The sequence below is a fragment of the Equus caballus genome, chromosome 23 (genome assembly GCF_041296265.1).
Source record: "Equus caballus isolate H_3958 breed thoroughbred chromosome 23, TB-T2T, whole genome shotgun sequence".
NCBI lineage: Eukaryota > Metazoa > Chordata > Mammalia > Perissodactyla > Equidae > Equus > Equus caballus.
The window spans coordinates 30,851,117-30,869,766 of NC_091706.1; the positions used below are offsets into that span (position 1 = coordinate 30,851,117).

The 18,650-nt window shown below is 38.8% G+C and overlaps 1 protein-coding gene across 1 annotated transcript in view; it reads left to right on the forward strand.

The window, feature by feature from the left end:
• RORB (RAR related orphan receptor B) overlaps positions 1-18,650 on the forward strand; it is a 184,066-nt gene that overhangs the window by 140,517 nt on the left and 24,899 nt on the right. The window contains exons 5-6 of the mRNA XM_014735412.3: positions 15,322-15,443; positions 16,627-16,759. Coding sequence (XP_014590898.1) covers positions 15,322-15,443; positions 16,627-16,759 — 255 coding nt within the window. The remainder of the gene's footprint in view (positions 1-15,321; positions 15,444-16,626; positions 16,760-18,650) is intronic.

Here is an 18,650-nt window from a genome sequence, read left to right on the forward strand (position 1 = left end):
CAGGAGCTATATCAGGCTTCGTTGCAGTATTTAGTGGATGCCGGAAAGTGATGTGGAGCCCAGGAACCTGTCAGGCCTCCTCACATCCTGCCCTGAGAGGTGGCAGAGCAGAGTGTTAAGAACCAGGCCAGCTGAGTTCAAATCATGGCTTATTATTTCAGCTGGAGCGAGTTTCTCAATCCCAGTTCATTCATCTCTCTTTGTTTGATTGCTCGTCTTTAAAAAGGGAAAAGTATTAGGTTGTAGATCATATGGTTGTTGTAAGAATTAAATGAGTTAATATTTGTAAAACAGAGCAATGTTTGGTGCCAGCAAGTCCTCAATACCGCTTAGCTGTTATTACTTGTCTACTATGTACTCCGTCACCTTCTCTGTCTACACTGTGAGTAGGAGCCTAAAGCCTACGAGCGTTTTAAATAAAGTTGATGTGAACACATAATGAAGAACATGCCATATGCATCTTGGCTACTTCTACCATCTGGTTGGGGAAGAAGCGATGTCACATAGTTATACAACCTGAAATGTTATTTCTCTCTTTTAGTAATTCAGCATGTGACAGTGAGTAAAGAAGTTGTTGACAAAATACCTGTAGTGACATTCGCAATTGGGAGATATAGAAAATTAAACATCAGCTATAATAGCAAAAATATTCATTATTATTGCTACCCTTAACCTTGATTTTTAACTATGTCACAGGCACTTCACACACGTTTAATTTTCACAAGCATCTTATAAGTAAAAATGTTATTCCCACTTTACAGATAAGGAAACAGAGACTTAGGGTTGTTTCTTTACCTCCCCAGGGCCCTTTGGTTACTAAAGGATGGAGCCAGCTTCCACCCTAGGCAGTCTAATACCAGAGTCTTTGTGCTGATTCATTACCCTGCTACTGGCTATAGGTTTAATGTCCACAGACTGCATTGTCAAGCAGTAGGGACAGTCTTTTTAAGTGAAGTCACTCAATCTTTCCAACAGGATATGTTAAAAAGGAAAAGAAATAAGCACCATTTTTGCTTTTATCCTACTTAATATCTAAGTGCCTGAATCTGCTATTGAGTTGGAACACGTGTTTAAAACCTAACGAAACAAAAACTCACGATTGTTGGGCAATCTTCTGCCCCATACCCAAAAGGAAAGTCTTCTAAGAATTCAGAAATCACAGTTCGTTTGTGATTTAGAGTCAGTAGGAAGTATTACGGACAGAAAACTATGGCCAAAACCATCAGGTCTGAGCAACCCTAGCAAGTCACTTTTCCTCTCTGCCCCTCAGTCTATTCGTCTATGAACTGAGGCATTTAGACTAGATGATCTCAAAATTCATCTAGATTTTCTACACAGACATTGATACCCAAAATGAACTAGCATATATTTTTCTTAATTATTTCAAGGCACCAGTAGTCTTTAGAGATCTCTTGATATGCTGTAAATTTTGGAGGTTTCTTCCATCAGATTTTTAGGACTACAATTAGATTGTCTGGCTAGTGCTCTCAATTTTAGCAGGCTCCTAAACCTCAGTATTGACTTGGTTCACATTTTGTTAAAACAGCAATGCCATCTAGTGGACACAAACTCCTTCTATGGGTGTCGAATGTAGGTGCCCACGATGAGCCTTGATAATGTGACAGACTCTTCTTTCCTGCACCATCCGAAGAACTGCCACTTATTTCACTAAAGCGCTAAGTCCATAACAGTATCCTTGGGCAGGAAGGCGTCAGTGGTAGAGCATGCTGGTTAAGAACTCTGGTTCTGGGCTTGGACTGCCTGAGATGGGAACCTGGTTGTGCCGTTTCCCTCAGGCAATTTACCTAACCTCTCCGAGTCTCAGCTGTAAACCTGAGACAGTAATAGTCCCTACCTGTGTGTATCGATTAAATGAGTTAACATTCGTAAATTCTTAGGAGAGCATCCGTCATGCTTAAGCCTCGTCATCATCATTATTATTGTTATATAATGGATATTATAATGTTATTAATCTCATTCTTACTTAGTAACATTAGCGACTACTACAGGTAATATAATTACGTTTTATTGAGCTCCTACCTTGTGCTGAGCAGTGTCCTATATTTAATTTTCTTAACAGTTCTATTATGCCTGTTATATAGGTATTTGTATATCCATTTCACGGATGAAAAAAATGAGGCTCAGAAGTTACAAAACTGGTAAAAAGCAAAGGAAGCATTTGAGCCCAGGTCTAAGTAACATCAAAACCCACTCTTAACTATTATACTGTATTTCCTCCCGTCAAAGAAAGGAAGCCCCTCACAAGCTAATTGGCATTCCCACAGCAAAACATGTTTGCTATTTGCTGCCTGACATCCTTCCCAGGCTACACATGAGCTACAGAGCTTGCATGCTGACATTTTGACTTGACTTGCTTAGCAAGTTGTCATAGTATGTACAGGGTCTGTACATACCCTGTACAGACTATATAGAAAATCTGATTTTAGCCACATTCTGACTGGTTGAGTTCAAGGCTATATCGCACTAAAATATTTTTAAACGTCAATCTTGGCGTCTAGAAGTCCTGATGTGCTTCCTCTGGTCTCTGAGAGAACAATGAAATGTGTACAACCAGGTCGTTATTCTGATTGGGTTATCTTTTGCTTTTTTTGAAGATTGGCCCTGAGCTAACATCTGTTGCAAATCTTTTTTTTCCTTCTTCTTCCCCTCAAAGCCCCCCAGTACATAGTTGTATATTCCAGTTGTAGGCCCTTCTGGTTCTGCTATGTGGGACACTGCCTCAGCATGGCCTGATGAGCAATGCCGTGTCTGCACCCAGGATCCGCACCAGCAAAACCCTGGGCCACTGTAGTGGAGTGCCCGAACTTAACCACTCAGCCACAGGGCTGGCCCCTGATTGGATTATCTTAAAAGCAAAATTTTGTTGAAAAAAGTTTTTGGATTATTCCATATAGAATACAATCTTACAGTTTTGAATTTTTCATAAAAACATATTCAAGATCCATGAAACAACTATATCAGCAACAGCATGCAGATATTAAAAGGTCAGTTACATGAATATTGTTAGAGTCAGGAATATTCCCCCAGAAAAACCAAACTTGTCTTTCTAAAAGTTCACAAAGGAAATACAAACTTCTTAGTTTAAGGACCCTGATAATAATACTTTATGTATGGAGAGAAGTATAGAAAGTCCTTTCATGCATATTAGCCAATTTAAGCCTCACACCACTGCCTTCAGGAGGGCGACGGAGAAATCATCCCATTGTGCAGATGAAGAGAGTAAGGGTCAGACACAGTGAGCGATTTTCCTACAGCACAGAGCTAAAGTGGTGAAGCTTAAATGCTACTGTAGATCATTCTGCTACCCTAGACTGCCAGGCCTTCTTTCAAAAACCTGTTTTTGAAATATGCCGGGCATGCAAGGCAAGCAGAACATGGTTCTTGTCCTCAGCATCTAGGAGCCAGACATGAAAATAAATAACTGGACTTCAGTGTCACATATTATAAGCCTTGAGCATGACGGTACCACAAACTCCCCTGGAGGAAAGTGATATGGGAGGGGAGGGTGGCGGTATTGCTTACCCTGAGCCACACCTCTTATCAGGAGTGCTTTCTTCCCATAGTTTTGGGAACAGAAAACAAAATGTGGGAAAGTAAACAGAAAAACATGACACATTTCTGGAATTATATCCTTAGGTTTCTCAAAATCTCATAGGAGAAAAAGCCATGAAAGAAGAGGTCAAAACAAGCTGCAAATTAATATTTAGGCAGCAGCAGCGACTGAGTTGAGCTGGAGTTTTGCTTCAAGCTGGCATAGTGGATCTGTGATATCTTTGGAAATAAAATTTTGCAGTGGTTGGTGGCAGGGAGAGGAAGCTGGCTGAAGGATACCTGGCAAAGAAGCAGAGAAGAAAGTGGAAGCTGGTGTTATTGCTCCTCTACTGTCACCTTCAGATGGGTTGGGGGATTCTGTAGGACTAATACTCTTAATGAAAGCTAATTTAAGCTCAAAGGTGGTTGGCAATGTAACGATGAGGTACCACACAACGAGGCAATTCAAACAGCCTAACAACATCCTTTTAAAAAGAGAAAGAAAAAAAAAATCCATCAAATTAGCTATGATGCGAAGGGGATCAATTGCCTTTTACACACGTCATCTGCGTTTGCTGTTCTATTCAGTATTTTCTCTACAGATAAAGACAATGAAATGTGAATTCACTGGTCTCTCCTACATAATCTTAAACATAGATTTACTTTCATATTCCTTTTGTGTCCTATTTATGGAGCCTGGAATTTTAAGCACCAAAAATAGAAATAAACCTCTTTTTTAGAAGATTCACCTATTACAGAAGCTGAGTATTAATAGTTAGAGGAGATTACAAAAAGGGATTGGCCTAAAAGTGATCTCGTCACTCTACTGAGCTACTTCATTCTATCAAGTTTGCATAGAAAGATAGACGATATTACCAGAGCTGTTTCACTCTGGAGAATTCTATAAAAGTTGGTGGTGTTTCAGTTGTTATTTATTAAGAACCCCAAGCAGGTGCTATAGACTTAAGACAGCACTTTTAATGGCATTCGCTTCTACAGAGAAATATGTTGTAGCTGCTGAAATCTATCTATGCATATTTAATGTATATTTAGATACCTTTTTGCAGGCAGTTTAGGGAAAATACATTGAAATTGGGAGCCTGACTCCACATACTAGCCATGTGAACTTGTTCAAAATTAGTTCAGCTTTCTGAAGTTCAGTCTCTTGGTCTAAAAAATAAGGCAATTGGACTAAATGACATGGAAAGATTAGCTCCTGGTGGGAGCTTCGGCCATATGCACAAATATTCCCTTTGTTACAGCCACTTCCCAAGGAGAAGCATGGGGTAGTGGGCAGGAGGGGACTTTGAGGCAACTAGGCAATCCAGAATGATGTTGAAGCAATTCCCAAAGCCGTAGCCGGTCACACCATCCTCCCAAGGAGCAGGACCACACTTGGGACTTTCCAAGGGGCGGGATGACCCCATCAATTACACAGTTAATAATCACAGTCAAAACAGAACTAGGCACCAGCCTCTTCTCTCCATCCGCCCTCCTGAAAAAGAAAAAAAAAGAATGTCAAGGACAACCAGGGGCAGCTCAAGGGGAGGGTGGTGGCCAATCCCCAACCACCCCAAGTTCGTGTACAAAGTAAAGATATAGCTTCAAGGCAAATCTCCCTGTCCTCCCTGGCCCGCTCCAACCTGATCACCTCCCTGAGCCACTCTTGAGAGGAAAAGGGGGACTAAAAAGTAAAGACGTGTTCTTGGCTTAGCCCCAGGCCTACCCGGGGCACCTTGGTCCCATGAGAAGAACTTACCTGACTCCTCTGAAATTTTAACACCGCCTTGTTCTTTGCCACCTACAGAATATCTCTCAATATCCAGAATCCTACCTTCTCTCTCAAAAAACGAATTCCCTGAGTGTAGGGGCTGGACTAAGTAACTCAATTTGTCACATTTCTGGGATTTCTACAGGGGTCGCAACTATAGTGTTAACCAGTCCATGGCCGTGAATTATTCTAGAGCATTCTGAGACAAAGGACACTAGTTATTCCCTAGGGGCATTCAAATCCATATCTTCCTAGATATCCTTTAATAACCTCACAAAGAAGGTCTAGAGTCACCTAGTAATATGTTATCATCCTTCTCCTTTCGTGCCCAGGGATTCCTCACAACTGGAGGAAATGGCCTCATGTATTCAAAAGCCTTTGTGACCAGCAAGGCTCTAAACAAATATAAAGATGATTTACATTATAAAGCAATACACACATACATGCTGAAGTACTTATATTCAAGTAGCTATAACCCTACACATCTGTTTATAGTACACGTACGCATATTAGTCACCACATGCATGTACCTCTGTTAATATAGCTTTCCTAATGTGCTAGCATTCACTAGATTAGATAAATCTTCTAAATCACATTTTCTATTTTGAGCTGAAGTTGTGCAAAACTGATCTTCCTCAGTAGACTTCCCCTGGAGATACTAGTTTCCGTCGGATTAATTTATGACACGGAGTTCAAAACTTCATAATAAGATTCTAAAATCCTCCAACCAAAAAAAAAAAAAAATGCTATTGAGAAGCTGTTGGAAAACCAGTTCCATTTTATGCACTCAATTTCAAAAGCCATGGTAGATATGAAATATTCTGCAGTAAGGAAGAGGAAAGGAGATTTCATGAGGTTCTGTGTGTGACTTGTCGAAGGTGGGAATGTTTATTCTTATAAGACAACCTCTGAAATAGCCCCCACTGTTGAATAGCATTTCAAGGCATTGCAAGCTTTGACACTAGCTCTCGGAAACAGCTCTGAATTGCTTTTCCACTGAATGAGGTGAATATGAACTGCTTTAGCCACATTTTTAAGCACTTATTTTGGGATGAGCTGGTTAGGGTTAAAATATCACAGGAGCAGGGGCCAGTCTGGTGATGCAGTGGATAGGTTTGCACACTCCACTTGGCAGCCTGGAGTTCGTGGGTTCGGATCCCAGGCTTGGACCTACACACCACTCATCAAGCCATGCTGTGGTGGAATCCCACATACAAAACAGAGGAAGATTGGCACAGATGTTAGCTCGGGGCCAATCTTCCTCACCAAAAAAAAAAAAAATCACAGGAGTTTTGGAACACAGAAATACCAATTGATGGCCAAGTTGATGGAGATCAATACAATTTGGTTTCCTTAGCATAGTATACAACCAACTTAATAGGCTCTCTCTCCCAACCAGTACAGGATTTATTTCTATAATGTTCATAAATGTAGGGAAACCTGTTGGAAATGTTCCTAGCTGGAAAGACTTTTTTTGTTTATTCTATTTCATTTTAGGATGTAAGCTATATGTAAAGGTGTGTTTGACAATATACCCTCAATACTGAGGAGAAAAAATTACCATTTAAATCTGAGTCCTATTTATAAATGAGGACTATTGTGGAATGCTATTTGGTTTTCAGACAGTTTTGTTCTAGGACAGTTTGGTGCTAGACTGTTTAGAAAACACTTATTTTAAAGCATTTGTCTATTAAATGTATTATTTAAGTAATAATCAAGTTAGATTAAATGTTTGAAATTTAGATTAAGTTTAGATTAAATGTTTGGATTAAAATGTTTGGTCTAAATTAAAAATTAATTAAATGTTTGGAAATGTAAAAATTGCCCCCAAAGATTTCCCCTGAATTAGCTCTTCTTAAATGTCAGAAAGGCATTGACTAAACTTCCACAAGGGTGGTAGGCTGGGGGAGGGATTGCTTCTGTTTAAATTAACGGTCAATCCATATGTCAACAAAATCCAAATAGTAAAAGGCAATCCTAATGATGGCCCTGAGCAATTTTCATAATTAGGTTTTCATTATCTGTGACCCGTTAATCGTCCTTTGGGTAGTGTATGGAGGTGCAGTTTTTAAAAGAGAGTAGGCAAAGATGTTAATGGGCTCTCCATTTTACTGTTTTGGGCTGTTTTTGTTTGTTCTATCTAAGACTCTTCAAGTGCTTTTAAGACTGTGAGCTGTATTCTCACCCTCTGTACCTCTGCAAGGCTTCTTTCTCCTTTGTGAGTCAAAACAAAGAGAAATTGTTACATAGCTCCTCAGACTCAAGTCGCCATGCTTCACATGGTCCTTAGAAAACATTGCTGCTGCCACATCCTTCTGTTGATGGAAAATCAACCCCGAAGAAACTAAGACTTTAAGATGTTAAGTGACTTCTCAAAGAGTGTGAAATAAAAGTCTGAAGGGGTCCATATTAGCTTCCTCCGTCTTACGAGATAGCTCCCTTAGAACTCACCCGTTCTAGGACAGTGAAGTGAGTTGATCTTTTCTGATTGTTCTGTGAAGGAGGTCTTTTACCACGAAAATTAACTTTGAAATGTAATGTTTTCATAATAGATTCTTTCTCAATTTCCTTAGCTAGTTCGAAGAAAAGGAACTGTAATTTCCCAAAAATTAGACATGCACTATTACAATAAAACAAAACACTTATGATCCAAAACAAGTTTTCCATTATTAAATTATTAAGAAGCCAACCTCTTAATTTGTTTTGCTCCTTTTCTGTTTTTTCCTTTGGACATACTCTGCTTAAACACAAATGCTATACAGATTCTTTCAGTTTTTCTTTCTTCTTTACTTGCTGCTTTCTTATCTCCTATTAAAATGCTCTTACCCGAGCTTCCTGAAATTTGAGAAAAGGTTAACCATTTTACTAATCTGTTCATTCAATCTTTGCCCAGATATTGTTATTATTGGTATTATTCTGCTATCTTTCATTGTTTTTCTCAATGTTAATATTTCATCAAATTGTGTTTTACCACATTTTTATCATTTTTATAGTTAATAACATAACCATATTTTGTTAATCTGTTTTTCTGAAAAACTCTTAAGAACATTTTGGTTCAGGCCCACATGAAGTAAAAATCAGTTCTGCCGTTCTCTGATATAATAATTGGCAATAGAACTTGTATGGAAAGTGGACTGGGATCTATCCTAATTTGTTGGTAAGAGAGTAATGAGTTGTTGGACCATGAAACTGAGCCAAAAAATGAGTTATAGATTATTTATGCCCCCAACTCCTTAAGAGAATTTGAGGAACTTAAAAGCTAGAAGTACTGCGCTCCTATTTCAGACTGTGGATCGCTAACACACAGCTGTTTTAAGCTTAAATATTATTGATGTTCTATGCTGACAGCAGAATTCTATTTATGCTGAAAAATAATGAGCTCTAAATAGAGCTTAGAAAAATCAGAAAGGTCTTGAAATTGACATTGTCCTCTCTGACATTGCCATCTATTACACCCTAACCAGTAGACTTGTTCTATTTAATGATAGAAAACTTATAAAACGAGTGGCGTATTGTCAAAAGGACAAAATGCCCACTTAGTTAAATGTTTCAGCTTTCAACCAGTTGTTCTAATATATTATAGTTACTGCCTCAGCACTTGGATTCTGAGGATCTTGATATTCTGAAAGCTTAATGCAGCCTCTTAAAACTTGCCTTGAGCAAGTCCATAGAGATATCCTGGCATTAATTCAAAGCGAATCCCCTAAGAATTCTACCTTCACACTAGTCATATAAACTAAACAGAGAATTGAGCAGCTCTCTAGATCCTTAAGGCAAGTGATAAATTAAAAATTCGTTAATCATTTTGATTGAGGCTGAGGTATAGTATTTTAGGAGGAATACTTCCAAGTTTAAAATAATCCCTTGTGGAGGAAAATGAATAGGGGGTATAGTTCATCAAGAAGAAACCATTCCTTCTCAGGAGGAAGAAAAAAGGAGAGGGAGGAGGACAAATTAGGAAATTCGGATGCAGCCCCCTCTCGAGCTATATATAGCTTTAAGTCTCAGCTTTCTTGCCTTGGTACAGTTGGGCCACGGGTGCTTTTGGTAATAACACTGAAAGCAGCAGTTTTTAAAGATATACTCAACTTTCCCTGCTCCCAGGATGTGGGACTCTAATGAAACCACCCGTGCAATCCGTGTCTGAGACACTGTAGCCTTTGGAGAGCACCATTTGCTGAAATGTCTAATGAAAGCTAAAATAAGCCCCTTTGGTGGAAAAAAACCCGCTGAGTGGTTGAAATCAGAGCTGCAGAAGGTCACTTGCTATTTTAGTAGCTGCAAGCTGGTCCTCATTTTGTAACATTACAGTTATAAACAAGAAACTGTCACCTTGCTTGTCAGTTTACTTATTTCTCACCGAAATAAGTAGAAGTAGCCTTTTTTTCCACCTAGAATTAAGTAATTTGGATGACTTGTTTCCAAACTTTGCTCTACTATGTGGATTGATACATAAGAAAAGTTATTTTTCATATATTTCTTTAAGCAGTACTTCAAAATATTACTTTTACATTGTCTGATATGATTGATCTTTAAAACTTCATTTACCCATGTGAACTTTATTGTATACATCTCAGCCATTGATAAATGCCTTAAGGAGGGACTTCCTTCCTACTTCTTTGATTTATTCAATAGATCAAAATGAAGATTGATGAGGATCGGGGAGGAGATGTGGGAATTCTTTAGTCTCGGAGAAAGACAGGTGACACAGCTAACTTCTGGGATTATTAAGATACAGTCCATTTGGAAATGGAGGAAGGAGGTTAGTTCCAGCCCGAAGGGTCTATAATTTTTGCACACACTGTTTAGAATTACCATCAAGTTTATTCCAGTTTTCCCTTCAAAAATTTAATTTCTCTCTTCTTATTGCCCACGTCATAAGTGGATTTAAGCTTACCCCTAAGGATTCTAGGGAAGTATGACAATGTAACAATATTTTTTATCAAAAAGGATAAAGTATATTTGCCTATATCAGTTATTATTTAAGCCTCTTTATTGAGGTATAATTGACATACAAAAAGCTGTATATAATTAATATATACCACTTAACGAGTTTAAAGATGAGTATATACTCAAGAAACTATCACCACAATCTATGCCATAAACATATCCCTATATCAATTATTTTAAAGATTTCTGGGATTACTCTTTCATTTGAATCACACATCGTTGTTTCTATCTCATAAAGAAAATTGCTTAACACACGAAGTTACAAATTCTGTTAATTGGTTATAATTCTTGGGTTCCAATAAGCTTTCCTTCAAGAAAAGTATCAGGGTCTGAAAACAAAACGGCAATTTTATGAAAAACAGTTTTACGTGTATGTAAATAGGAGGAAATAGAAGGGAGAGGAAAAGAGAGATGTAAATGGGAGATATAATCGTGGTAGAATCGCATTAGTCAGTAAAGTAAAGTGAGAGTGAGCTATTTTTCATGAAAATTAACCAAAAGAATATTAGGATCATGGACTTAATATTAACCCATAATTACATAATTTTCCCTTGCCAGCATCAATGTTTACATTTTACCTCATCCTGATGGAAGAAGAATGACTGGACAGAGCGTATAAATTTTTTTTCTTGTTTCTTGACATTGTTTTATTAACTATCAAAAGAGCCCACGTACTTACTGAATTGGACAAACCTCTGTCTCTCTGAACTTATATAGAAACTTAACTACGAGAAGATAGAGCTGCATTTTCATGTCCGCTTAAGAAATCTCTAGCCTCATCCCTGGTCTCAGGAAGAGCAGAGTGTAGAGTCCGCGGACATCACCTCAGAAGGTGGTAGAATTTCCCATGAGTCAGTCATCTGGGCCATATTCCTGTTGGGCCCATTAACCCGGCTCAGTGCTTGCCAACTGCTTCAACATGCGCCATCTGCAGCCCAAGTTAGTTAAAGAATCCGACAAAAACTGGGCTCCGAGAAGCTACTGCAACCCAAGTCAGGGAAACGGATGAAGGGAGTGCGATTGCCCAGAAAGATTCCATATCCTCTGCTCTTTTACCTCAGTCTCTTTGTCTGGACTTTCTCATGTGGTTGGTCCCTGGAGAGGACTGCGTTTACTATTACCTTTTCTATTTTTCCAGGCAAGGACTCTTGAAAGTTCCTTTGGCTCCCAGCAGGAACTTTGCATACTGTATTCATTGTCTTTCCCTTTGTCCCTTCTTTTTAAATCCTTCTCTCCTTTTCACAACTGGAGACTCTCAGTCGAAGCAAACCATCTCCTCTGATGTTCATGCATCTTTCTAATTGACAGAAAGAGCCCTCAGGCCTTGCTCCCATGGGACCAAGTCTAGCTTTACCATGTGGTTATCAACCTGAGCCTTGAGAGGGTCAAGTAGGGTTTTCCACGTGGCTCACCTTTGCACTGCAGACCCGTGGAAGGAAACGGAAGAGTCTGCTTCAGCAACTGCTGCTGCTGTGTCTTAGCCCTCACTGATATTGATAAGTCTTGGGTCAAACAGAGATTTGCCTTTTATTTCTCACCACAAGGGTATGGGAAATAATTGTGCATGTTGAATGTTTGACTTCAAAGCCATTGTGAGTCGTTAGGCTTTAAGATCATCAAAGTCAATCTAAGCTTTCTAAAATCCTTTGTGAAATAAAGCAGAAAATGGAAGGATGGATGGACATTTTCAACATTATCGTTACTAATTCAACATTGGTTGAGCACCTACTATATATAATGTTCCCTCTCTGTCTCTCTCTCTCTCACACACACACACACACATACACACACGCACGCACACACACACATACACACACACACACACACACATCTGCTGGTCCTGTGCATTCTCCCTGAGAATCGTCTTGAATCTGGCCCTCCACTCCATCTCTGTCATTCTCACCTAGTCCAGACCCTCCTCATATCTTGCCTGAATTTTCACAACAGCCTGATTAATCTCATGTACTCTCTAATGCCATGCCATCTTCTGTGCCATGGCCAGGATCACCTCTCTACGACAAAAAACCGACCATGTCACTCTTCTGCATCACAGCTTCCACTAGCTCCCAGTTGCCTGCAAGATAAATCCAAATTCCTTAGCCCGGCTTACTCAGCTGTGGTGTCTCTAGTCAAAATTTCCAGCCCTACTCTCATGTCTCCCTGTCTCTTCTATGCACTCTATGTAGCAAACATTTCAGACTTCCTGCCAGAAAAGACAGACTCGATTTGAAAACACCATTTGCTAGCTCTGTAAAAATGGGTCTAGAATCAGTTACTCTTTCTGAACCTCACTTCTTTCCTCAGTAAAAGGGAAATTGCTTATGAAAGGTAAGAATTGTAAAGATTTAAAATATAATGTCAGAAATTGTCTAGCTCATAGCTCATTTTCTATCTGTGCCTTTGTAACATCATTCCCTCGACCTGAGGTCCATCTTTCTTTTCTCCACGTAACAAACTCCTGCTCAGACCCAGGTCAACAGGCATCTTCTCTATGGTTATTTTTCTGCCTCCCCCAGACTAAGTAAGACATTTTCTCCTTTGGGCTCCCACAATAACTGAGGGCACTTATTACATCATGATATGATATGATATTACTGTAAGATCTTTTAAACAAAAGAAAATGTCTTCTTTTCCCATGTGTACCTTAACCTGATATATAATAGCTTCTCAAAAAACTGTTTTTGTTGAATGAATATATGAATGCACTCTGCTGGGCTCTGCAGTCCAGTTCTTGAAGAGCTCACAATCTTGAAGGGTATGGAACAAACAGATCCACACAAATAACCACAGTGTGAGTCTGAATAGAATAATGGCTCAGTTACAGGCAGAATCAAAATGTAATGGCAGCCCGTCCTTCTACCTGAGGACAGAGAGAAGCAGGGAAGCCTTCGCGCAGGAGCGGACAGCTGAGCTGAGGCCTAAAGCATGCGTGTAGATTTAACTTCCAATTTTTCTTAACCTGTCCACTTGTTATTATGCCCACTCCTTCTCAAACCCAATAGAACTCTAAGCTTTGGAGGCAGAAAGCCAGAGAATTCTTAAACCTTGGCCAACAGTTCCCAGGAGATGTCATAAAGGAAGAGAGAAAGAGTTTTTCATAATGCAATTTTGAGTGGCAATTGTAGTTTTGCTCATAAACCCTGGAGCCTGTAAATTACTGACAAATCAGCATATCTTTGAAGATGAAAACAAACTACACCAAGAAGATAAAGGTTTGAAAACTATAGAGCTATAAAAATCTTATGTTTTCATTATGTACCTACTGAGGAATAGAGATGGTTTTTTTAGATTCTAAGTAATTGGACTGCCCAAGTGAAATTGAAAAATGATGAAACATGACATACCAATCTATTTTAACATGATATATAGAGTAATTCCTGCTCTTTTTTATAACATAGGAGGATATTCAGTAAAATTTTGAATCTTGGATTTTTTAAAGAAAGGATTTTGTAATGTGATAGACAATGGAAGTCTAGAAATGCTCAATGCTGAATCCAATACAGCATAACTATCATAAGTTAGCAGCACCTTGCAGCATCTTCTACGTCTGTCACCTTATAGTTCTGATTGAAAAACTCTAATAAATATTGAAATATCTTTCTGCAGCAGCACTAATTCCAAAATTAAATATCTCTGTTTTGTCTCCATTGGAGTCACTACATTGCTTTCCCATGAAACACTGTATAGAATGTCCTAATAATGGTAATTGTGGCTACCATTTATTCAGCGTTTACAATGTGCCAGGCAATGGGCTGTATGAGATCTTTTATTTGGAAAGTTTACTAGAAGCTTAAGCTTACATTTTTTATTCTCTACATCACTAAAACTCAATTCATTTCACGCCATATTTACCAGAAGCTTAGCAAGGTAAAAAGAAGGTACCTGAGTACTCCTTTATCCTAGAGAAATGAAATATGGCTGTTTAGAAAGAACAGAAATTGTATTTGAAATGGTACAACCTGAAACACAAGAAAAATTCCATTTCTGTATGAACCAAGATTAGCTCTCAGGCAGCAAATTTGGTCATCTTCAGTCTACTCACACTCCACATACAGTATTCCTGTGTGCTTTGGTTTCCCAAGATGTCACTGTCTTGTGTTCAAATAGTAGATGGGATTACATAGGGGATCTCCTACAAGCTCTATCCAACTTCAGGGGACTCAGAGCATATTTTTAAGGAGAGCTCCTATGTCGTGTTCTATCACTCAACTTTCACACCTCCAAACCCAAAATGATCAGTATTTAAGATACAATACCAAATGCAACTCATTTGGGATAAAAATGGCCCCAATAGACTATGTTTGTCACTATTTATTTATGAATATAATCATTTTCTCTTTTTCAAAGAAAAATTTCATCATATAAAAATTAGAAAGGAGAATATAATGATCCCCAGGACCAAATTTCAATAATTATCTCCTCATGAGTCAATGTTATTTCATCTATACTCTCTCTCCCATTATTTATTATGTAAGATATCTACATGGTACCAAAGTCAAATATACAAAAATCGTATCAGCAGAGAAGTCTAGCTTCTAGCCTTGTCTCTTCACTCCTTCCTCTTCTATAGAAAACTATTTTTTTAGATAATTGTTTAATCCTCCCTTTTCCAAAATATAAACAGATACATTCATATTTAAATTCCCCCTTTCTAACATAAACAATGGAGATCTAGGGATTTTCAAAATATTTTAAAGTATTTGGAGTAAATGTCAAGACTGTTAGTGGACTTTTAGGCGAAAAACCAAGAAACATGGTAATTTGTATTTATTGTCAAAGTAAATAATTATTTGAACAATTTACAACTTGTAAGACACCAGGTTTGTGACCAAAAGGAGAAGGAAAAGGCAGTAAATTTTGATTAAAAGATTGACGATTTTAAATAGACAATAAAGAGTTTGGAGATTTTAAAATAGATAGTAGTGTTAAAGACACTCTAATACAGCTAAAGTATTGCCAAAAGGCATTCTTGTAGTAAACACATTAAAAGTACTTTTTGAGCAGAGTGGGATTTTGTTCACAAACTCTTGAATTATTCTTTCTCATAGATCGAATTGCACAGAACATCATTAAGTCCCATTTGGAGACATGTCAATACACCATGGAGGAGCTGCGCCAGCTGGCATGGCAGACCCACACCTACGAAGAAATCAAAGCGTATCAAAGCAAGGTACTCTGGGAAGCTACAGGAAAGTTCTTTTGTGATTTCTCTGTTTCTGGCTTTCTTAACCCTGGCACAATTGACATTAGGGGCTGGACAGTTCTTTGCTGTTGGGACTGTCCTGTGCATTGCAGGGTGTTTAGCGGCATCCCTGGTCTCTACCCATTAGATGCCAGTAGCACAATTGAGAAATCACAGCAGGAATAATAGTTGCAAACTAACACCACAAAGATATACAACAAAGCAATGTAAATGGATTTTTTGCCCAACATGTTAAAAAAGGACCAAAGAAAACGAAGACAACTCACCCTATATAATTATGATTATTTCTTTGTGTCCATTAGAGAAGTCTTTAAGAGAAGGAATTTTTTGTTTTTGTTCTATATTCACATTATTTTACTTTGGGGTTTAGATTCTCAGTTACAAGATCTATCAGTAAATGGAATTTTAATAAAATATATAAATGTTTCTGTATCTAAAGATATGATTATAACATACTGATTTTCTCCACTGGAAAAATTAAATCTTACCACTTTTATATAAATACAAAGACAAAAGCGTAGGTATTGTTATGGTCAATAAATGCCAGAATTAACACACTTGCATTTATGTTTCCCATTCCAAAAAAAATAACCCAAAGATCAAAATCCATTTCTGGGATTCTATATTACTTAAGAGAGTGATCTGATTTGATACCTTTTCCCTTGAAATTCTTCTTATACCAAAAAACAACCTCTGTAAGTTCTGGAAAAAGAACACAACAAAAATATTACTAGTGTCGGTCAGGACCACGTGAAAATAACCTTTGGAAGTCTATAAATGAGTCACCATTCCTCAGTGCAAGAGTTTTGTTTTTACGAAATGGACTAAGAGCTTGGGTTTGTTTAGGTGAGGTGAAGGAAGGAAGCAAAGGAGGAAAAAAGAGTAAAGAAACTATAGATAACCATCTTTACATACTATTGTAGTGTTTCCATTGTTTGAGCCTCAGTAATTTGATGATTGTGATGTATCAAGGTTCAAACAGTCAAAACAATATCTTAGAAAATATTGTCTACCTCTTTTAAAGGAATTGGGTGAATTCCCACCTTGGGCCCAGGTGACAGGTAAGCACCAGTAGGGCAACCCCGAGTATTTCAGTGACTGTCCCAGTTGTTCTTTGCTCCATGTACATTCTGTGTTTTCTCTCTTGAAGTCCAGGGAAGCACTGTGGCAGCAATGTGCCATCCAGATCACTCACGCCATCCAATACGTGGTAGAGTTTGCAAAGCGGATAACAGGCTTCATGGAGCTCTGCCAAAATGATCAAATTCTACTTCTGAAGTCAGGTAAACAAGGAGAAGATTCATGGCGGACCTATTTTAGACCAGGACGTGGTTGACCCTTAGCTCAGTGTTGGTTCTAGAAAATCCTCCTTCCGATATGTAACTCATTTTTACCACCCACATTGTCAGCCAACTCCCAAAGGAAACTCTCAGTAATAAAAATGCCCTGCTACTCATTCAGTTCCCCTCTGAAGTCAAATACAATTTTGCTTATTGAAAGTAGAGCTATTAATTGCGGAGGTTGAGATACCCAGCTTGACAGGCAGACCAAGTAATTAGCGTGTCAAGGTGGCTGAATTGCTGAGCTGGCTCTAAAACGTGGTACTTACCTTCTGTTGGAGGAGAAAAAATCCGGGCTAGCCGAGCTCTGCCTCTGTGGTCATTTCCAATCATTTTAATGAGGATAGCCTGCAGCCAGAATACACCAGGAGGAGCTCCACTCTGCTCGCATCTTTCCCTCCTGCTTCTCTCACACATGCTCTCAGACGCACACACCATCACTTAGGCAGCAGCTCAAGAAACTGCACATGACTGACTTTGCAGAAGCCATAATCCAAACAGAAAAAAAGTCTTTCTTGGCCCCATTTGAAAATAGGAAATAAGAACCACCATGGTGTTTGTGTTAACACTCATGATTCCAGGCCTTAGTAATAATAACAATATACTTTTATATTTATAATAACATATACATACGTATGTTTATGTTTACCATGACATCTCATTTAATCTTGTGAGATGGTATTATTTCCATTTTCTAGAAGAGAAGGTGGAGATTCAGAGAAGTGAAGGGCTGTGTTCAATATCACAAAGCTGACATTTGAACTTGGGCTACACAGAACTCCGAGTTATTCTAAGTTACTGCTGCTTCTTTACCAAATGATACGGGTTGATGCATCTCGACTCAAACATCACCTTGATGTATCAGTTTTCTGTCGCTGGATTAAAACATCTCCAAAACTTACTTCAAACAACAATAGTGGTTTATTTTAATCCCAAAGCTGCAGTTTGAGCAAGGCTCAGCAGGGATGGCTTGTCTCTGCCCCAGGTGGTATTCACAGAGACAACTTGACAAGGAGCCGGAGGATCCACTTTCAAACTGGCTCACTCACTTGGCTGGCAGTTTGTTCTGGTCGACAGCCTAGAGTACAGCCAAGGCTGTGGCCTGGGGACCGCAGTTCCTGTTCCTGTGAGCCTTGCCACAGCCCACTTGGACTTTCTCACAGCATAGTTGCTAGGTTTCCGAGCTAGCATTCCAAGCGAACAAGGCAGAAGTGCAGAACGTTTTTCTGACTTAGCTTCAGAAGTTACATCGTGTTGTCTCCACCACACTCTATCCGTTGAGGCAGCCATGAAGGCCCACCTGGGTTCAAGGGTAGGAGACATGGATTCTACTTCTTAATGGGGGAGTAGTAGGATTCTAGAGAAGCATGTGGGAAGGAAGATATTTTTGTAACTTTCTTTGAAAAATAAAATCTGCCACACTTGATATATAACCTTGAGCTAATCTCGCTAGATGGCAGTTTCCTCGTTTGTAAAATAAAGAGATGGACCAGAAATAACAAATTCTAAACTTGGAATGGCATCAGGAGCATCAGAGCAGCTTACTGACGGTTCTGAGTCGTAGGCATCATCCAAGGCCTGTGGAATCAGAATCTCCAAAAGGGGAACCCAGTTCGTATATCTCTAACTAAGTCTCAGATGTAACCACTCCATGGACTGACATTTGGGAAGCACTGGACCGTATAATCTTCAACATCTCTGCCAACCGTAAAAATGTTGACTGTGGTATAAAAGGCAGAGTGTTTAATCTCTTTACACCTCCTGTAACTCATCCATACAAAAGGGCTAATAAAACTCACCTGAAGAGGTATTGCAAGAAGCAAATAAAATGATG